This window comes from Arachis ipaensis, chromosome B4 (genome assembly GCF_059453495.1).
Source record: "Arachis ipaensis isolate K30076 ecotype BB chromosome B4, ASM5945349v1, whole genome shotgun sequence".
Lineage (NCBI taxonomy): Eukaryota > Viridiplantae > Streptophyta > Magnoliopsida > Fabales > Fabaceae > Arachis > Arachis ipaensis.
Genome location: NC_142439.1, coordinates 100,631 through 115,978, shown reverse-complemented (window position 1 = coordinate 115,978; position 15,348 = coordinate 100,631). Strand labels below are relative to the sequence as shown.

At 35.4% G+C, this 15,348-nt stretch overlaps 2 protein-coding genes across 2 annotated transcripts; one reads left to right on the top strand and one right to left on the bottom strand.

Annotated features, from left to right (window-relative positions):
* The first annotated feature begins 133 nt into the window (after positions 1-133).
* On the top strand, positions 134-9,038 carry LOC107638430 (lysine-ketoglutarate reductase/saccharopine dehydrogenase bifunctional enzyme). The gene is made up of 25 exons (XM_088483178.1): positions 134-404; positions 635-897; positions 1,143-1,229; positions 1,376-1,505; positions 1,611-1,784; positions 1,984-2,066; positions 2,392-2,502; positions 2,778-2,853; positions 2,954-3,125; positions 3,534-3,633; positions 3,729-3,898; positions 4,040-4,097; positions 4,197-4,337; positions 4,702-5,049; positions 5,165-5,245; positions 5,489-5,554; positions 5,867-5,984; positions 6,344-6,473; positions 6,901-6,980; positions 7,171-7,329; positions 7,509-7,746; positions 7,819-7,927; positions 8,068-8,229; positions 8,310-8,379; positions 8,696-9,038. The coding sequence occupies exons 2-25, from the start codon at positions 658-660 to the stop codon at positions 8,746-8,748; spliced, it is 3,156 nt and encodes a 1,051-aa protein (XP_088339304.1). The 5' UTR covers positions 134-404; positions 635-657; the 3' UTR covers positions 8,749-9,038.
* Positions 9,039-9,297: 259 nt separating this feature from the next.
* On the bottom strand, positions 9,298-13,505 carry LOC107638431 (Haloacid dehalogenase-like hydrolase (HAD) superfamily protein). The gene is made up of 6 exons (XM_088483179.1): positions 12,192-13,505; positions 11,408-11,505; positions 10,772-10,796; positions 10,362-10,482; positions 10,137-10,271; positions 9,298-9,957 (listed from the first exon to the last, which is right to left on the bottom strand). The coding sequence occupies exons 1-6, from the start codon at positions 12,712-12,714 to the stop codon at positions 9,753-9,755; spliced, it is 1,107 nt and encodes a 368-aa protein (XP_088339305.1). The 5' UTR covers positions 12,715-13,505; the 3' UTR covers positions 9,298-9,752.
* Positions 13,506-15,348: the final 1,843 nt, after the last annotated feature.

Here is a 15,348-nt window from a genome sequence, read left to right as displayed (position 1 = left end):
AAATACATATTTTTCGTATAAAAAAAATTAGCAAAATTTTTATTGAGTTTTGATATTTTATTTTATTTTATTTTATTTCATTTCAAGTACTATGAATAATATGAATCTTGATGGAATATCGATACCTCATTTCGCTTTCAATTGGGTTCCACCACGGCCTTGTCGTTTTCCTTTTCCTTTTCCTTTTCCTTTTGATCAGTGCCATGCCAATGTTATGAGCACTTATCTTACCACCTCATCGTTCACGTTTGTAGACCAAATTACCCAAATTTCAACTATTTTGATAATATAGTATTATTTAATATAATTAAGATTGAACTAAGCTGACATATATATACACAATTCCCAGAGCAACTGATTCTTTCGTAGGAAACAGAAAGAAGGAACTGAACTGCAGTGAAAACGTACGTGTCCTTCATTCTGTTATCCATTCTAGTTCTCTCTTCGCTTCTCTGTTATATGATCACTCCCTCTTCTTTCTGTCATCTTAGTTGAAGTTTGAATTTTACTTTTTGTTAAGGTGGTGGTAGTTGCTGTGTTTGAGTTAATTAATGCTGCTGGGAATGAATATTTGTTGTTGTTGGGTTGGAATAATTCACAATTGAATTTGACATATGATACGATTATATTGCAGGTAGAAGGATCTTTGAAAGGAGAATGCTTGGGAACGGTGTTGTTGGGATCCTAGCTGAGTCCGTGAACAAATGGGAGAGAAGGGCACCGTTGACTCCAACACACTGTGCAAGATTACTTCATGGCGGTGGTGGTGTGTCTCGAATCATCGTGCAGCCAAGCACAAAGAGAATCCACCATGATGCTCTATATGAAGAAGTTGGCTGTGAGATTTCACACGATTTGTCACAATGTGGCCTCATCCTTGGCATCAAGCAACCTAAGGTCAAATTCAACTTGCATTATTTTCTAATTATTGTTTTGCATGTGCTATGAACTTGTCATTATCAACATTGAGTTGGTCTAAAAGATTAAGGCCTCGTTAGATCTCTTCGATCTGGTCTTGGAAAAGATATGAAAAAATCATGGTGAGAGGGGCAACCACGAACTTCGAGCTGGATTATTAGTAATAAGATTCAGATACTGATAAGAATTATGTGCTGCAATTTTGGAATGTGTTTTTTGTGCAGCTAGAGATGATTTTACCCGACAGAGCTTATGCCTTCTTCTCCCATACCCATAAAGCACAGAAAGAAAACATGCCTTTGCTGGACAAGGTATATTATGATATCTAATTCTTCAAGTTGAATGTGGCTCTGAATTTCAGAATTTTGTGGCGGTGGTTTTCTTTCTAGTACTTATGACTTATTTTTGTTGTCCCCCCCCCCCCCCCCCCCCCAAAAAAAAAAAACAATTGTTGTAGATCCTAACTGAGAGAGCATCCTTATATGACTATGAGTTAATTACTGGGGATAATGGGAAGAGGTTACTTGCATTTGGGAATTTCGCTGGTAGGGCTGGAATGATTGACTTCTTACGCGGATTAGGACAGCGTATGTTTCTTCTAATCCTAACACTTCAATTCTAGTATTTACAAATTCAATGTCTTCACCTAGTGAACTTAATATCATATTGTCTGTTCTGTTCTTATATCTCAGGGTTCTTGAGTCTTGGATACTCAACACCTTTCTTATCATTGGGATCATCCTACATGTACCCTTCGTTGGCTGCTGCTAAAGCTGCTGTGATTTCTATTGGTGAAGAAATTGCAACCCAGGGATTGCCACTGGGAATCTGTCCCCTAGTTTTTGTATTCACTGGTTCAGGAAATGGTACAGCTCCTATGTTGAAATGATACTCCGCCCTTGCATTTTGGCTTATCCTCTCATAAGCATACATGATGCAAAATGTTAATTATGTTTCTCTGTGTATTAATGGACTAATGATTTCTTAAAAGTCTTGCCTACTTGTACCTAACTAATTTGGAAATGTGACTCTTATATTGACTATTGAACTCTTTCTTTTCTGTAGTTTGTTTGGGAGCACAGGAGATATTTAAGCTTCTTCCTCATACCTTCGTAGATCCAAGTAAACTAAGCAACCTACATGAAGCGGTAAGTTTTCCTTATAGTCACAAATAGGAGTAGTAGTTCAGTGTTTCATTTCACAGCGTGCTGATTATTCATTGCCTTTTCACTGAAAAAGATATTATTTCCTTTCTCCTTTTACCCTTTCCATTCAATCCCTATAATTTAAACAGAATTTCAATATGGTATTAAAGTTTATAATGTTTGAGCTTAGAAATTGGTATGATAGCATTCATCCTCATATATCAATTTGATTAGATCAGTAAATAGATAGAATGTTGTCATTTTTCATGTTGCTTTTCACATTCGTAACATAAGTTCGGTGCTGTCTCACATGCACATTCTTTTTTAGGATGCTGATCACTTGCACCGTCCATCAAAAAGAGTTTTCCAAGTTTATGGCTGTATTGTGACTGCCAAAGACATTGTTGAGCCCAAAGATCCAACTAAAGTGTTTGACAAGGTGAGTTAGTTGCTCGAGTATGAATTCTGGAATTTTATATTAATTTCTTTTCATTCATACTCTGCAATCCGCATTAGTATCCCTAGATTCTATTTTTTAGCTTAATGTAAATGTAACAATTTTATCTTATCTTATTTATTTATTTTAACCGTTCTGTTGATTTTTATTGTACCTTCTCAATCTTATTTAGTTGATTTAACAACACTGATCTTTATACGTTAAAAACAGGGGTTGAGATATTTATCTAGTGTCCTTTCCTTATTTGATTATTTCAGGCAGACTACTATGCACATCCTGAACATTACAATCCAATTTTCCATGAAAAAGTAGCACCATATGCATCTGTTATTGGTAGGTCCCATCATGCTTACCACCCATATTTGGCGTCAAATGCTTGTTGATGAATTGATTTTTCTTAAGAAGCACTATTACTCACATTTACCTATCTTAGTCAACTGCATGTATTGGGAGCAGAGATTTCCCCGTTTGTTGAGCACTGAACAGACTAAAGATTTAATAAGAAAGGGGTGCCCACTTGTTGGAATAGCAGACATAACGTGTGATATAGGGGGCTCATTAGAGTTTGTTAACCGAACTACCTCAATTGATTCACCCTTCTTCAGGTATACTTTTGTTAAAAATTTGAATCATCCCACTAGTTTAGGCAAGTCACTTATTTTATTTTCATATACTAGTATTTGCCATGGAATCTATTTTTGAAAGTGATAATAGTTATGCTTTAGAGTCACTCAAGATTTAATTGTTGAGCACTTTGCAGAGTTGTCATAATGTTCATGAAATTCATTTCATGAATTTTTCTTCTGTTCCAGAAAATAAGATAAAAACAGAAAAGATTACCAAAAAGCAGAAAAGAACCAAAGGTTCTTTGTCAAAGTAACCTTTCTATTCTTGAATGTAAAGCATCAAATTTCTGTCTTATAGCTGCAATACACCTCCCAAACTCAAGTCAACTCCAAACATTTACAAGTTGCATTTGTTTTTTAAATTTCTCTGTTTAACATTGTTGTTAGATATGATCCCCTAAAGAATTCCTACCATGATGATGACTTGGAGGGGAATGGTGTGTTATGTTTAGCTGTTGACATTCTTCCAACAGAATTCGCAGTAGAGGTGGATGCCTTCTCATTTTCTAATTCCCTTATTTCATTCAATAAAGAATACTTTAGTTCAAGAAATGATTGAATATGCGATTCCACTATGGTTAGGCTTCCCAACATTTTGGAAACATACTGTCCCGATTTGTCGTAAATTTGGCTTCTACTTCAGACATTACAAGCCTGCCACCTCACCTAAGGAGAGCTTGCATAGCATATGGAGGTGCCCTAACCCCTTTATTTGAATATATCCCCCGCATGCGGAAATCTGAATCACCAGAGTATGTGTCTGATCTATATTTCATTCTTTTTCGTGTTTCTTTAAGCTTGTAAAAATTATCCTTTCCAATCACTTGATTGGGTTTTTGCCCCCATTTTATTTTTATTTTTAGTTAATGTATACACTGTCTTTTGACTTGTAGGGAAGTATCAGACAACCTAGCAGATTCTTTATCTAGGAAAAGGAGATACAATATATTGGTCTGTTCCTGAGCTTCATTTTACTATTCATTTGTTGTACATTCCATATTAATGTGTGCAGTTGATAGTCTGATGAAGAACACTGAATGTAACTGGCAGATATCTCTGACTGGTCACCTATTTGATAAATTTCTGATAAATGAGGCCTTAGATACTATTGAAGCTGCAGGAGGCTCCTTCCACTTAGTTAAATGCCATGTTGGTCAGTGTGCTGATGACATATCATCCTCAGAACTTGAAGTAAGTGGTTGTCTATTTCAAAAACCGAAATATGTTTAGTACTTTAGTTCACATATCCCCCACAAATCTGTTCTTTTTTATGAAGTGTAGTACTGAGTAATTTCATTTCTTCTTTAAGAAAATCTAGTTTTTTCACTCATTGAGTCTAAATGGAACACTGAAATTTTAATCTGTCTAATTTCTCTAGACTTTTGCTATGCCTCTTTCTGTGTCATTGGCATGGCCGTTGCGGACCTAGTAAGGCCAGAGGCCGATGCCTGGAGTAGCCTTTTTTGGGTGAAAATATCATTTGGCTTACCATTGTTACATAAAACTAGTCAACTGTATTGATTAATGATGCATTAATGTGATTGGTTTTCAACAGGTTGGAGCAGATGATAAGGCTGTTCTGGATCAAATAATTGATTCTCTAACATCTCTTGCTAATCCTAATGAAGATCATGGATTTTTAAATCAAGATCCAAGCAAAATTTCACTTAGGCTTGGTGAAGTAAAAGAGAATGGCATAAATAAGGTGCCTGACTCAAAAAAGAAGGCAGCAGTTTTAATTCTTGGTGCTGGTAGGGTCTGTCAACCAGCTGCCGAAGTGTTATCATCAATTGGAAGAATTTCATCCAGCCAATGGTATAAGACATTGCTTGAAGATGATTTTGAGGATCTAACTGAAGTTGAAGTCATTCTCGGATCTCTCTACCTGAAGGATGCAGAACAGGTTCTTTTTTCTTTTATTTCCTACTAAAATATTTACCTTTGCATTAGTTCTATTATTGAAGCAGAACTGGTTTTTGCATAAGAATAGTTGATCTGATATCAGAATATCAGTGCAGATTGTTAAAGGCATCCCAAATGTAAGAGGAGTTCAGCTTGATGTGATGGATCATGAAAATCTTTATAAATATGTTTCACAGGTATAATTGTCATTTTGGAAATAATTATGCAGTTATCTTAATTGATTCTTTAAGAGAGATTCTTACAAGAGATTGAAATGGCAGTTGGCTGGAAAAAGCAGCTTTAAATTTCTAAATATTGCTTTCTGATGTGTCAATGAAGACTAGGATTTTAGGATTTTACACATCGATATCTATTTTGTGTTCTTGGGGGTATTTGATGGCGGATTAACCTTGACATTTTTTCTTTATATATGTCTGCAGGTTGATGTTGTTATAAGCTTGCTCCCTGCTAGTTGTCACATTAATGTTGCAAATGCTTGCATTGAGGTGATTTACAGTATTTTATGTTAACTATTCAAGATTGAACTGGAATACTATGTATTGTTTTCAGAAGAAAGAAATAAAACTATGCAGCTTTTAGATAAAGCATGCGTATAACAGATGATAAGGCAACAATAGAAGTAATGTTAGGAAATCTTTTCCACTGTGATCCACTGCTTTATACATAAGTCTCTGGGCAGAATCTAGAAGAAACATTTATTTTTTGTGTTAATCCTCTTAAGTGTAGTTCTAGCAAATAATTATTCTCTCCTTGTTCTAGGCTTCCACCTGAGTAAATTAATGTGTCTTTTGATGCAGCTGAAGAAGCATCTTGTCACTGCTAGCTATGTTGATAGCTCAATGTCAATGCTAAATGATAAGGCTAAAGATGCTGGTATTACTATCCTGGGGGAGATGGGATTGGATCCAGGAATAGGTTAGATCTGTTCTGATAATTGAAGTTGTAAACTAGTGCTTTTATGTTGATATACATGGTATAAATAACTGTTTAAATTTTTGTTTTCACTTGTGAGAGAAATATTCCTTGAATTTATGATCATGGCATTGCACCAATTTAGTTATTGTATAAGCTTATTTCCTGAGAAGATTGCAAGAGAAGTCATTATAAATGCTTCGTCTAGATTGCATATGTCATAAAAAATCATCCCTTCACAACTAATTGTTCACTTGTTTTTGTCTTAACTCATTGGCCGAAACAAGTTACTGAAAATTCTAGATGCTTGAAAATATCTCTAGCTATACGCAGAATTTCTTATTATATGGCTGGTGATCCAGATCACATGATGGCAATGAAAATGATCAATGAAGCACATATGCGGAAGGGGAAAATTAAGTCTTTCATTTCTCACTGTGGTGGACTTCCATCTCCTGATGCTGCTAACAATCCATTAGCATATAAATTTAGGTACTTTTTTTTAATGTCTTTTACCATCATGGTTTAGAAATAAAAACTACATTTTTGGTATTTTCAGAGCTGGCTGGTTTGATAAACAATTAGTCAAAAGAACATGTTAGTTTGCTGCATTAATGACTTGAGAAAGACGGCTTATTAATCAATAGCTTCATAACATGGTTGTTGTGGCAAAATGTTTAACAATTGGGGAATTCTCTCTTTTTGAGTAAATACTTACATGACCAATTATGGATTCAATTAGATTTGATCAAGAGGAGGCATGTATCTGTTAGTCTATGTTTCCAAAAAGAAAAGTTCTTCTAAATCTACCTACTTTTGTATTTGCTTTCAACTCGGCAGTACAACTTGCTCTTCTTAATGTAGTTGAAATATTTTATGATTGTTGCCATAAGAACTCACTGATTATCAATTATGTCAGCTGGAGTCCTGTAGGGGCTATCCGAGCTGGGAGAAATCCTGCAACCTACAAATACTGTGGTGAAACTATACACATTGATGGTAAGATTTTAGTAAGTTGGGTTAAAATTTCAAGAAAGCAACAAACAGGATGTATTTTCTATCTTCATTTTTCTTTTGTCTTCAAATGATTTTGTAATCTGTATTCATGCATGGCAAATAACAACATGCTTGGAATTATCCCTAGAGAAGCCTAGCTTATAAAGATTTCATCTGCTTTGTTTTGGAACAGGGGACAGTATTTATGATTCAGCTACAAGAATAAGGATAGCTGACTTTCCTGCTTTTGCTTTGGAATGTCTCCCAAATCGTAACTCTCTACTTTATGGGGATTTATATGGCATAGGATCTGAAGCATCCACCATTTTCCGTGGAACCCTCCGCTATGAAGGCATGGTTTATATATGTTCGATGTTTCAATAAAAAATGTGTTTAAACTGCATTAGTAAGTTTTTGGTGAACCAGTCCTGTCTCCAAAATGAAATTAACCAATCTGCTTTCAGTGTGTTTTAAGCATGTAAATTGTTCGCTCGTCTTTCTGGAACTTATTTATGGTAGCTTGAGGTACAGGTTTCAGCCAGATCATGGGAACACTCTCTAGGATTGGTTTCTTTAACAATGAAACTCATCCCTTGTTGAAGAATGAAAAGAGACCGACTTTCAGAAAATTCTTGCTCAAACTTCTAGATGTTGCAAGTGAAGATCCAGAAGAACCAATGATAGGAGAGAAGGAAATTATGGAAAGGATATTAACACTAGGACATTGCAAAGAACAAAGTACTGCAATGAATACAGCAAAAACACTCATGTAAGTTTTCTATACCTCTATTTATCTTTTCATTTGAAAGATTTTCATTTTCACCTATCTTTTTGTATATAGATCCTTAGGACTTCTTGAGCAAGAAGAAATCCCAACTTCCTGCCAAAGTGCATTTGACGTTGCATGTTTCCGCATGGAAGAGAGGTTATCCTATGCCGGTACAGAGAAGGTATACTTCTGTTAGTTCGTATTTCCGGCATTTGAGTCTCCCAAGTTCATCTGCCATTAAGAAGAACCAAGTGTTGTTTACCAACATGAATAAATGCATCGGCAAATAACCATAGACATTAATATCTGATTTGTAATCAGGATATGGTGCTTTTATACCATGAAGTGGAGGTAGAATACCCGGAGAGTCAAATTACCAAGAAACACAGAGCAACTTTGCTTGAATTTGGTAAGACTGTCAATGGCAAAACAACAAGTGCCATGGCCCTTACTGTTGGTATTCCGGTAGCAATTGGAGCGCTGGTACTCTCCGCATCATTCTTGGTCTTTCATGTTACTAAAATAAACGTTGTTGGTGAGTTAATTATATATGGTTTTTGCAGCTTCTACTGACAAAGAAAATTCAGACTAGAGGTGTCTTAAGGCCTTTGGAACCTGAAGTATACATTCCAGGTGATCGGATGATTATTTTTTTTCTTTTTCTTTTTTATTTTCCTCTGGCATACATATAAATGTTGCACGTAAGGACAACTTCAACCACCACCATAGTTATCAGCAAAACCAGCCACCAATTGCAACAATCAATTAGGCAATCCTTTTTAATGGACTAAATAAATTTTTTCTTGTATTCACTTCTTTTTCATTATTCTCTTTTGAGAAGGATTTTGCATCAGGTAAGATGGAAAAAAGAATAAAAATAGAAATAAAAATTCGAACGCCATACATTGCAAATGTTAACACTTATAATGCTTGTTTGTGACCTTTACAGCGCTGGATACTATAGAGGCTTACGGCATCAACTTGATTGAGAAGAACGAGTAATATCTGGAGTAGGTGTTTGATGGACCCCCTCCCCCTCCTCCCCTCCCCATATATGATTATTTCTAAAACTTATTACTAAAATGTCACTCTTTTTATATAAAAGGACTCATCATATACTGTTCAATTTATGATGTAAATAACTTCAACTATAATAATCACTGCATTTCTGGCATAACAACTATTAGCACTGCCATTGTATAAAACAAATGTCAGAAATGAACTATGTAAACCAGCTTCTGAGCCTAACTGGAAGAAAATAAAAGCATTGTACAAGCAGATTCTCATTTTAACAGCAGCAAAATTAATTGAACATTTATAGCTTATGCATTCTTGTTACGGATTTTAAAGTCATTACACGGATTAAGGTATAGTATGTATTTGGTCAGAACTAAAATAATTTCCGTAAGTAAATGAACTTGTACAAAAGAACAAGTCATGCATGGAGTCAGCCACGTGAACATACCACAATGCTGCAATACCCACTTCAAAAGGAACATGGTTGGTTGTATCCCAAAAAGATAATATGGCATACGTAGAAGAGAGCCAAGATTTTAATGAAGACAAATGCGTATTATTCCATTTATCACCATTATCCAACATTAGATCTCTTACAATTTTATGGTCAACATGGAACCTTAATTATAGTAGTACCCTATACTTGAAAGTTCACTTCTGCATTCAAGGCTTCCCTAGTTATCCATATCGTAAGGTAATGAGAATTTCCACTATAATGAACAACTACCTGTTTCACTCTTCATTGTTCAAAATGGGAAAAAGAATACAATCTCATCACTTAATAGTTATTCAACCTCAACCTATGCTATGGCCATAACCCTCTAGTTGGGGTATATTTTAGGCTGCTATATATATATATATATATATATATATATATATATATATATATATATATATATATATATATATATATATATCAGGCAAGAATTAGTCCAGCACTTCACACAGAATTGGTCTCCACAAGTCCTTGCTTTAGGAATTTTATGTTATTATGAAGATATCAATGACAGCAATTGTTGTTCCACTTCTCCCCAGTTCTTGACCTTGGTCACCAAGGGGTGTTGATCAACAGACTCATTCTTGGCCCAAGGATATGAATTTTCATAATCAAAAAGTAAAACTCTAATTCCAGCTTCGGCACATTCTAGGGCATATCTTGGGTTATCATCAATAAGAACTTTAGCATTTAGAGATCTGTCAATGGCAGTACAACAGGAAATTACGAAGTAGGACATCATAAACACTTCCGTCTTGAGACGGGAAGAAGAGAATTCGGATATTTTCCTGTTTAATCTCTTGGATATCTCCAGCTTCAGCTAAAGGAAAGATCCAAACCTTGGGGTAAGAAAAAGTGAAGGGATTAAAGGGTATACCTACAAATCTCTGACTTTGGTCTTGAAACTCCATCAAGAGCGAAGTGGTTACCAAAGTGAATCTCATGAAACAATCCAGGAAAATTTTTCTCAATCCACTGAATTGTGTGATCCTTAATCACATTCTGTCGTGATCTAAACATCAAGAAAGAATAAAAGCACAAGTTAGTTGATACTGACAAGAGTCCTTGACAGCTTGAACAATGTCCAATGCCAAAAACATACGTTACAACTGATAGGCTACAGAATCTTGATAACTTCTGAATAGCCTTCTGAGCACCTGGGAGAGGGTGGATCCCTGTCTTGAAATATGGTGTCTTAAAAAACTCATGCACACGCATATCAGCTGCAGAAAACAACTGCATTAGTCATCATGAAGCATAAAAAAATTTCACTAGCCATATCAGGACTGCAATGTATGATAAGCCTCAGAATTTAGGCTTGCTTCAACAAAAAATTGCCAATCTAGAAACCAAAACTAACAGAATGAGTCACTTAAGAATCGGATTTACACGGGATCTGATCTCAAGAGATGATACATGAACCTTGGCAAAAATTTATGGGAAGGAAAAAATGTTCTTATCCACAAGTTTTCATAAGAAATGGAGTAGCAAAAACTGTTCATAGCATAATACCTTCGTCACGTGAACAGTTCCATATCTGAAACAAAAATGAAGAGTGCATCAGAGTCCACGTAGGAAGTCAGGAAAATGCACAAGTTCATGGTAACATATGGATTAAATGCCATAGAAGAAGACACAGTTTCATCAGTGACTTCTTATTTTAATAGCACTGAAGGGTACAATCAAAATAATGATCCCTCTCGTGCAAAGAAGAATTCCCTACCCAATATATGTTGGGAAAATTGGCTGTTGGCAAATTGATACGACAAGGAACTGAAAGAGAGAGATCAGATCACCCCAAATTATAAGAAACCCAAGCATACAATGGTGGGTTACATGACACTACGCATTGGAAGATTAACGCCAAAGCAAAATGAAGTACCCGCAAATAATCCTGATATCAGGAGGTAGGAATTCACGCAATACTAGTGTTGAAAAGAAACAATGCTACATTATAATTTCAGTGCAACATCATATTTTATATTTAAAAGAAACAACGCGGGTGAATATAGGGAACAAAAAAAGAGCATATGGAAGAACATACAAATTGTACTCAATTGATGTTAATTTAAAACTATAAATAATTCCAGGGTTTAAGTACTTGAAATGAATGTGTACAGAATTGCCAGAGCAGGCAACAAATGATACCTTGCAAAACTCATAGACGTGATACTCAGAAACTGAATAACTTGATGAATACCGATCAGCAATGAACTTGTTGAGAGCTGACACAAAGTTCCCTAATACTGCTTATAATAATTAAGAAAAAAAAAAACAGATGAAAAGAATATGCACCAGAGATAGCAAAAGTGAATAATCATATAGTTCAGCATAATAAGGAAGTGAGAAAAGAAAACTGCAGACTATCATCAAACACCACGGGAATTATAGGGGTTTTCCAGTGATACAAGAAATTTCTCTGCTTGCATCATTTTTCAATCTCCAGCCTCTACACATTTCTAAGATTTCCGATAACTATTCAAATTAGCATCTAACACCACACACACACACACACACACACACACACACACACACACACAGAGAGAGAGAGAGAGAGAGAGAGAGAGAGAGAGAGAGAGAGAGAGAGAGAGAGAGAGAGAGTTGCAGAAAGAATGTTCCACTCATACATTGACCAAGCATCATTTAAACAAATATACATTTAAGAGATACTTGTAGCTTTGAACTATGCATGATATTCTGACCGTTTCATGCACCAAGGGAGGTAATTTGACTTAATTCTTCAATCATCTTTCGAAAATAATAAAAACATAAGAAAAGACAAAGACATCCAGCACAGCATTACGCCTTGCATATTTAAACAGATATACATATTTAAATTGGAAGGTAGTCAAGATTCTGCACTAGCAATTAATAATTCACGTAGTGAAAACTCAAATAGCAAATTCCACATGCATACATATGCTTCACATACCCTCATCAACATCAACAGCAACAACAACTTTCTGGGACAAATGATGATCACGGTATGAAACAAGCTTAGTAGGAGTTCCATTAGTCGATGCACCAATGAGAGTAGTATCAAGGCCATCACTCCTCACAGAATTCCCTTGCTCAAAATCAGCCAAAAAAGGCTGTAAAGGACGAGCCACAATGCGCGGCCTCGCATTCGCTTTCACAACAATTTTATCATTCCTATTACTGCTACCACCACTAGTGTCAAAGCTACAACCTCTAAGACTAAAACCGTTGCTTCTGCCAACCCCAAAAACATTGGCATAAACAAGATTTGGGAGAAATGGGAAAGACAAGTAGCTGCCACGATCAGAAGAAGAAGGAAGAGAATGGTAATGGGAAAAGCTCTTGCTCAAGTGGGAACAAGGATCGTAACCAGCCAAATAAGCCATGAGAATTTTATGGTGATTTTGGTTCTTATTATACAGAGCTTGCTGAAACAAGAAGCGCACAGGGAATTCGCTGTTCTTTAATTTAAACATAATATAAAACCAGAATCTTTCCCTGGAACTCTCGCATTACCATTAAGAAGCAAACAAAGAATAAAATGAATGAACAAAAACAGATAGAATTGACAGCGAAAAAGGCAATATTCCGTTTTGAAAAAGAGTGAGGGCCAATTGGGGTCGAATACTGCAATCATCAAGGACCAACCTTTTATCAGTCAATCTCAGGCGGAGACAAAGGGGTATCTATTGTCTTTATCCTCCTCCTACCACAAACAACATAAACACCTAATTGTTTTTTAAAGGAAGAAATGAATATCGAACCCTAGCCAATCTGAGACACCCGGAAAATGGGAGTTTAGGGTTGTTGATTAAAATAATATTTTTAAAACATACAAAAAAATCTTTCTATGCTTCGGATCAAATAAAGAAAGACCCGATTCGTGGGTAGCTTTGACCGGGAAGAATCAGTGAGCAACAAAATGACGGAAAAGCTGAGAAAATTTCGTTGAGGTTGAGAAGGGAATTGAAGAAGATGCTGGAACCTCTGGATCGAATATGCATTGAAACAAAGATAAAGGAAAGATCTATGCAGAGCCGTGGTTTTTCTTCTTCAGCCTCTCCGCAGTGTTAATAATTACTTGGATTGTGGTTTTCCTGAAGTGGAAATAATAAGGCATTGGATTTAGGTTTTTGTGACAGCGCGTCTAACTGTCATATACAGGTGATCACCAAAGTTAATCCAATAAAAATTATATCTTTTTTCAGACTTCCAGCAATTGGAGGTTAATGCGAGAGTTAGGGCATAATTTTCGAAGATCCCCTTTCTCTACAATTATAGTTGAAAATGTTCGCAGAACTATATATGATCCTACCCTCGATCTTTAGTGCTTTACTATTAACAATTTTAAAATAAAAAAAATATAGGGACAACTCTTAAATCATCTAACTTAAACAATTCTATTTAATAATTATTAATTTTAAATTCTTTTTAAAATTAAAATGTAAATAATTAATATTAAACCAATTTTAAATAATAAATATTATATAAAGTAACCCCATAATCACCGTCTATAATAGTATCTACGTTCCTTTCCATCGTGTCAGCATTTTCGTTCATGCAGATTTTTGCATCCCCGCTTGTCGAAGTGCCCCAACTCCTGTCGTGCAGTGCGCCGCACGCATTGCCGCTAGAGGAAATTTTCGCGGATGGTCATGTCTTCGCTGCAAGGACTCGAGCGGTTGTCGTTGTGTCGTCGTGTGAACTGCCATTGCGTCTTCGTAGTGCACCAAAAAACATCTGCATACTACAAAAAGAAACATCCACTAATATGTAAAAGAAATATTCAGTAACAAAAAGAAGAAACATTCCAAATTTTATACATCCAGTTGAGAGTAAAAATACATCCACCAAATAAAAGAAATATCCAACTACAACACAAAGAAACATTCATCTAACTAGCAAATAAACCTCCATCAATTAAGAATGAACACTCGCAAACTTGCATTAAGAAATATCCAACTACAAGGGGCAAAAAGAAAATAGATGTGTGGCGTGACTGTGGAGAACAGAGGCGATGCGATGTGTTGTTTATTCAGATGGCGTGGAGCAGTGAGGTGACGGCGCGGCGTGGTACTTTTTCGGCGTCCGGATCGCACGACCCAAGGGAACAGATGCACGGTACAACTATGGGGAGCAGAGGCGGTACAACGCGTTGCTTATTTAGACGGCGTATAGCAGTGAGGCAACAGGGGTGGGGCGGTGCTTCTTCATCATCGGGAATGCACGGCGTAGGGAGCTGAGGCGGGAAAGAGTAGGGTGGCGAAGTGGTTGCGGTGAAAAAATGGAGGAGGTAAAAGGTGAACTAGGGTAACAAGAAGTAAATGGATTCAGATGTTTAGGTGTTGTAATAGGTCTTGGAATGCAATCCAATAAGAGTTGACAGAATTGGCTGGTACTTTAGTTGGTTATCTAACGAAATTATTTTAAAATATATTATTCATGTAATTTTTTTTCTTGGTGAGTATTCATGCTAAATTGGTTACACTATTATTTAGTTAAATATAATATTTTAACAAATAAAAATACTATATACATGTAAAAAATTAATCATGATATATTTGTATATAAATATGTATATAGTTTATTTTATTTTTAATATATATTTAATAGTTTAATATGTACTTTATATTTGTAACTAATTTAATAATTAATTTTTAATATACACCTAATATAATTATTTAACAAGTCATGTATTTGAAAAATACAAAAATGTTAGACAATCAAACTTTTAATTTAAACTTGTTCAATCAAATCAAATTTACATATACATTATACGCGTTTATTAAATTTTCGCTTTTTTTCTTGTTCTTCCACCTTTTTCTTCTATTTTTCTTCTTCTTCCCCTTCTTTTTTTTTTTCATTTGATTTCTTTTCCTCTTTCTTTTTTCTCTTCCTCTTTCATTATCATTTATCATTATCATTACTATCATCATCATCATCGTCATCTTCTTCTTCTTCTTCTTCCTCCTCCTTCCCATCCGTCTTTTCTCATTTGATTTCTTTTCCTCCTTCTTTTTTCTCTTCCTCTTTCAGTATCATTATCATTACCATCATTATCATCCTCATTATCTTCTTCTTCTTTTTAGTTTAATATTACATAATTAGTT

What these genes read in the sequence shown, in the direction of transcription:
- LOC107638430 (XM_088483178.1), top strand. Translation starts at nt 658, where the DNA reads ATGCTTGGGAACGGTGTTGTTGGGATCCTAGCTGAGTCCGTGAACAAA. An exon ending in ATTGATTCACCCTTCTTCAG is followed by an intron (nt 3,126 to 3,533) that starts GTATACTTTTGT and finishes CATTGTTGTTAG; the next exon opens with ATATGATCCCCTAAAGAATT. An exon ending in GGGATTGGATCCAGGAATAG is followed by an intron (nt 5,985 to 6,343) that starts GTTAGATCTGTT and finishes CTGGTGATCCAG; the next exon opens with ATCACATGATGGCAATGAAA.
- LOC107638431 (XM_088483179.1), bottom strand. Translation starts at nt 12,714, where the DNA reads ATGTTTAAATTAAAGAACAGCGAATTCCCTGTGCGCTTCTTGTTTCAG. An exon ending in TGCTGTTGATGTTGATGAGG is followed by an intron (nt 11,506 to 12,191) that starts GTATGTGAAGCA and finishes TATTATAAGCAG; the next exon opens with TATTAGGGAACTTTGTGTCA. An exon ending in ACGTCTATGAGTTTTGCAAG is followed by an intron (nt 10,797 to 11,407) that starts GTATCATTTGTT and finishes TTTTTGTTTCAG; the next exon opens with ATATGGAACTGTTCACGTGA.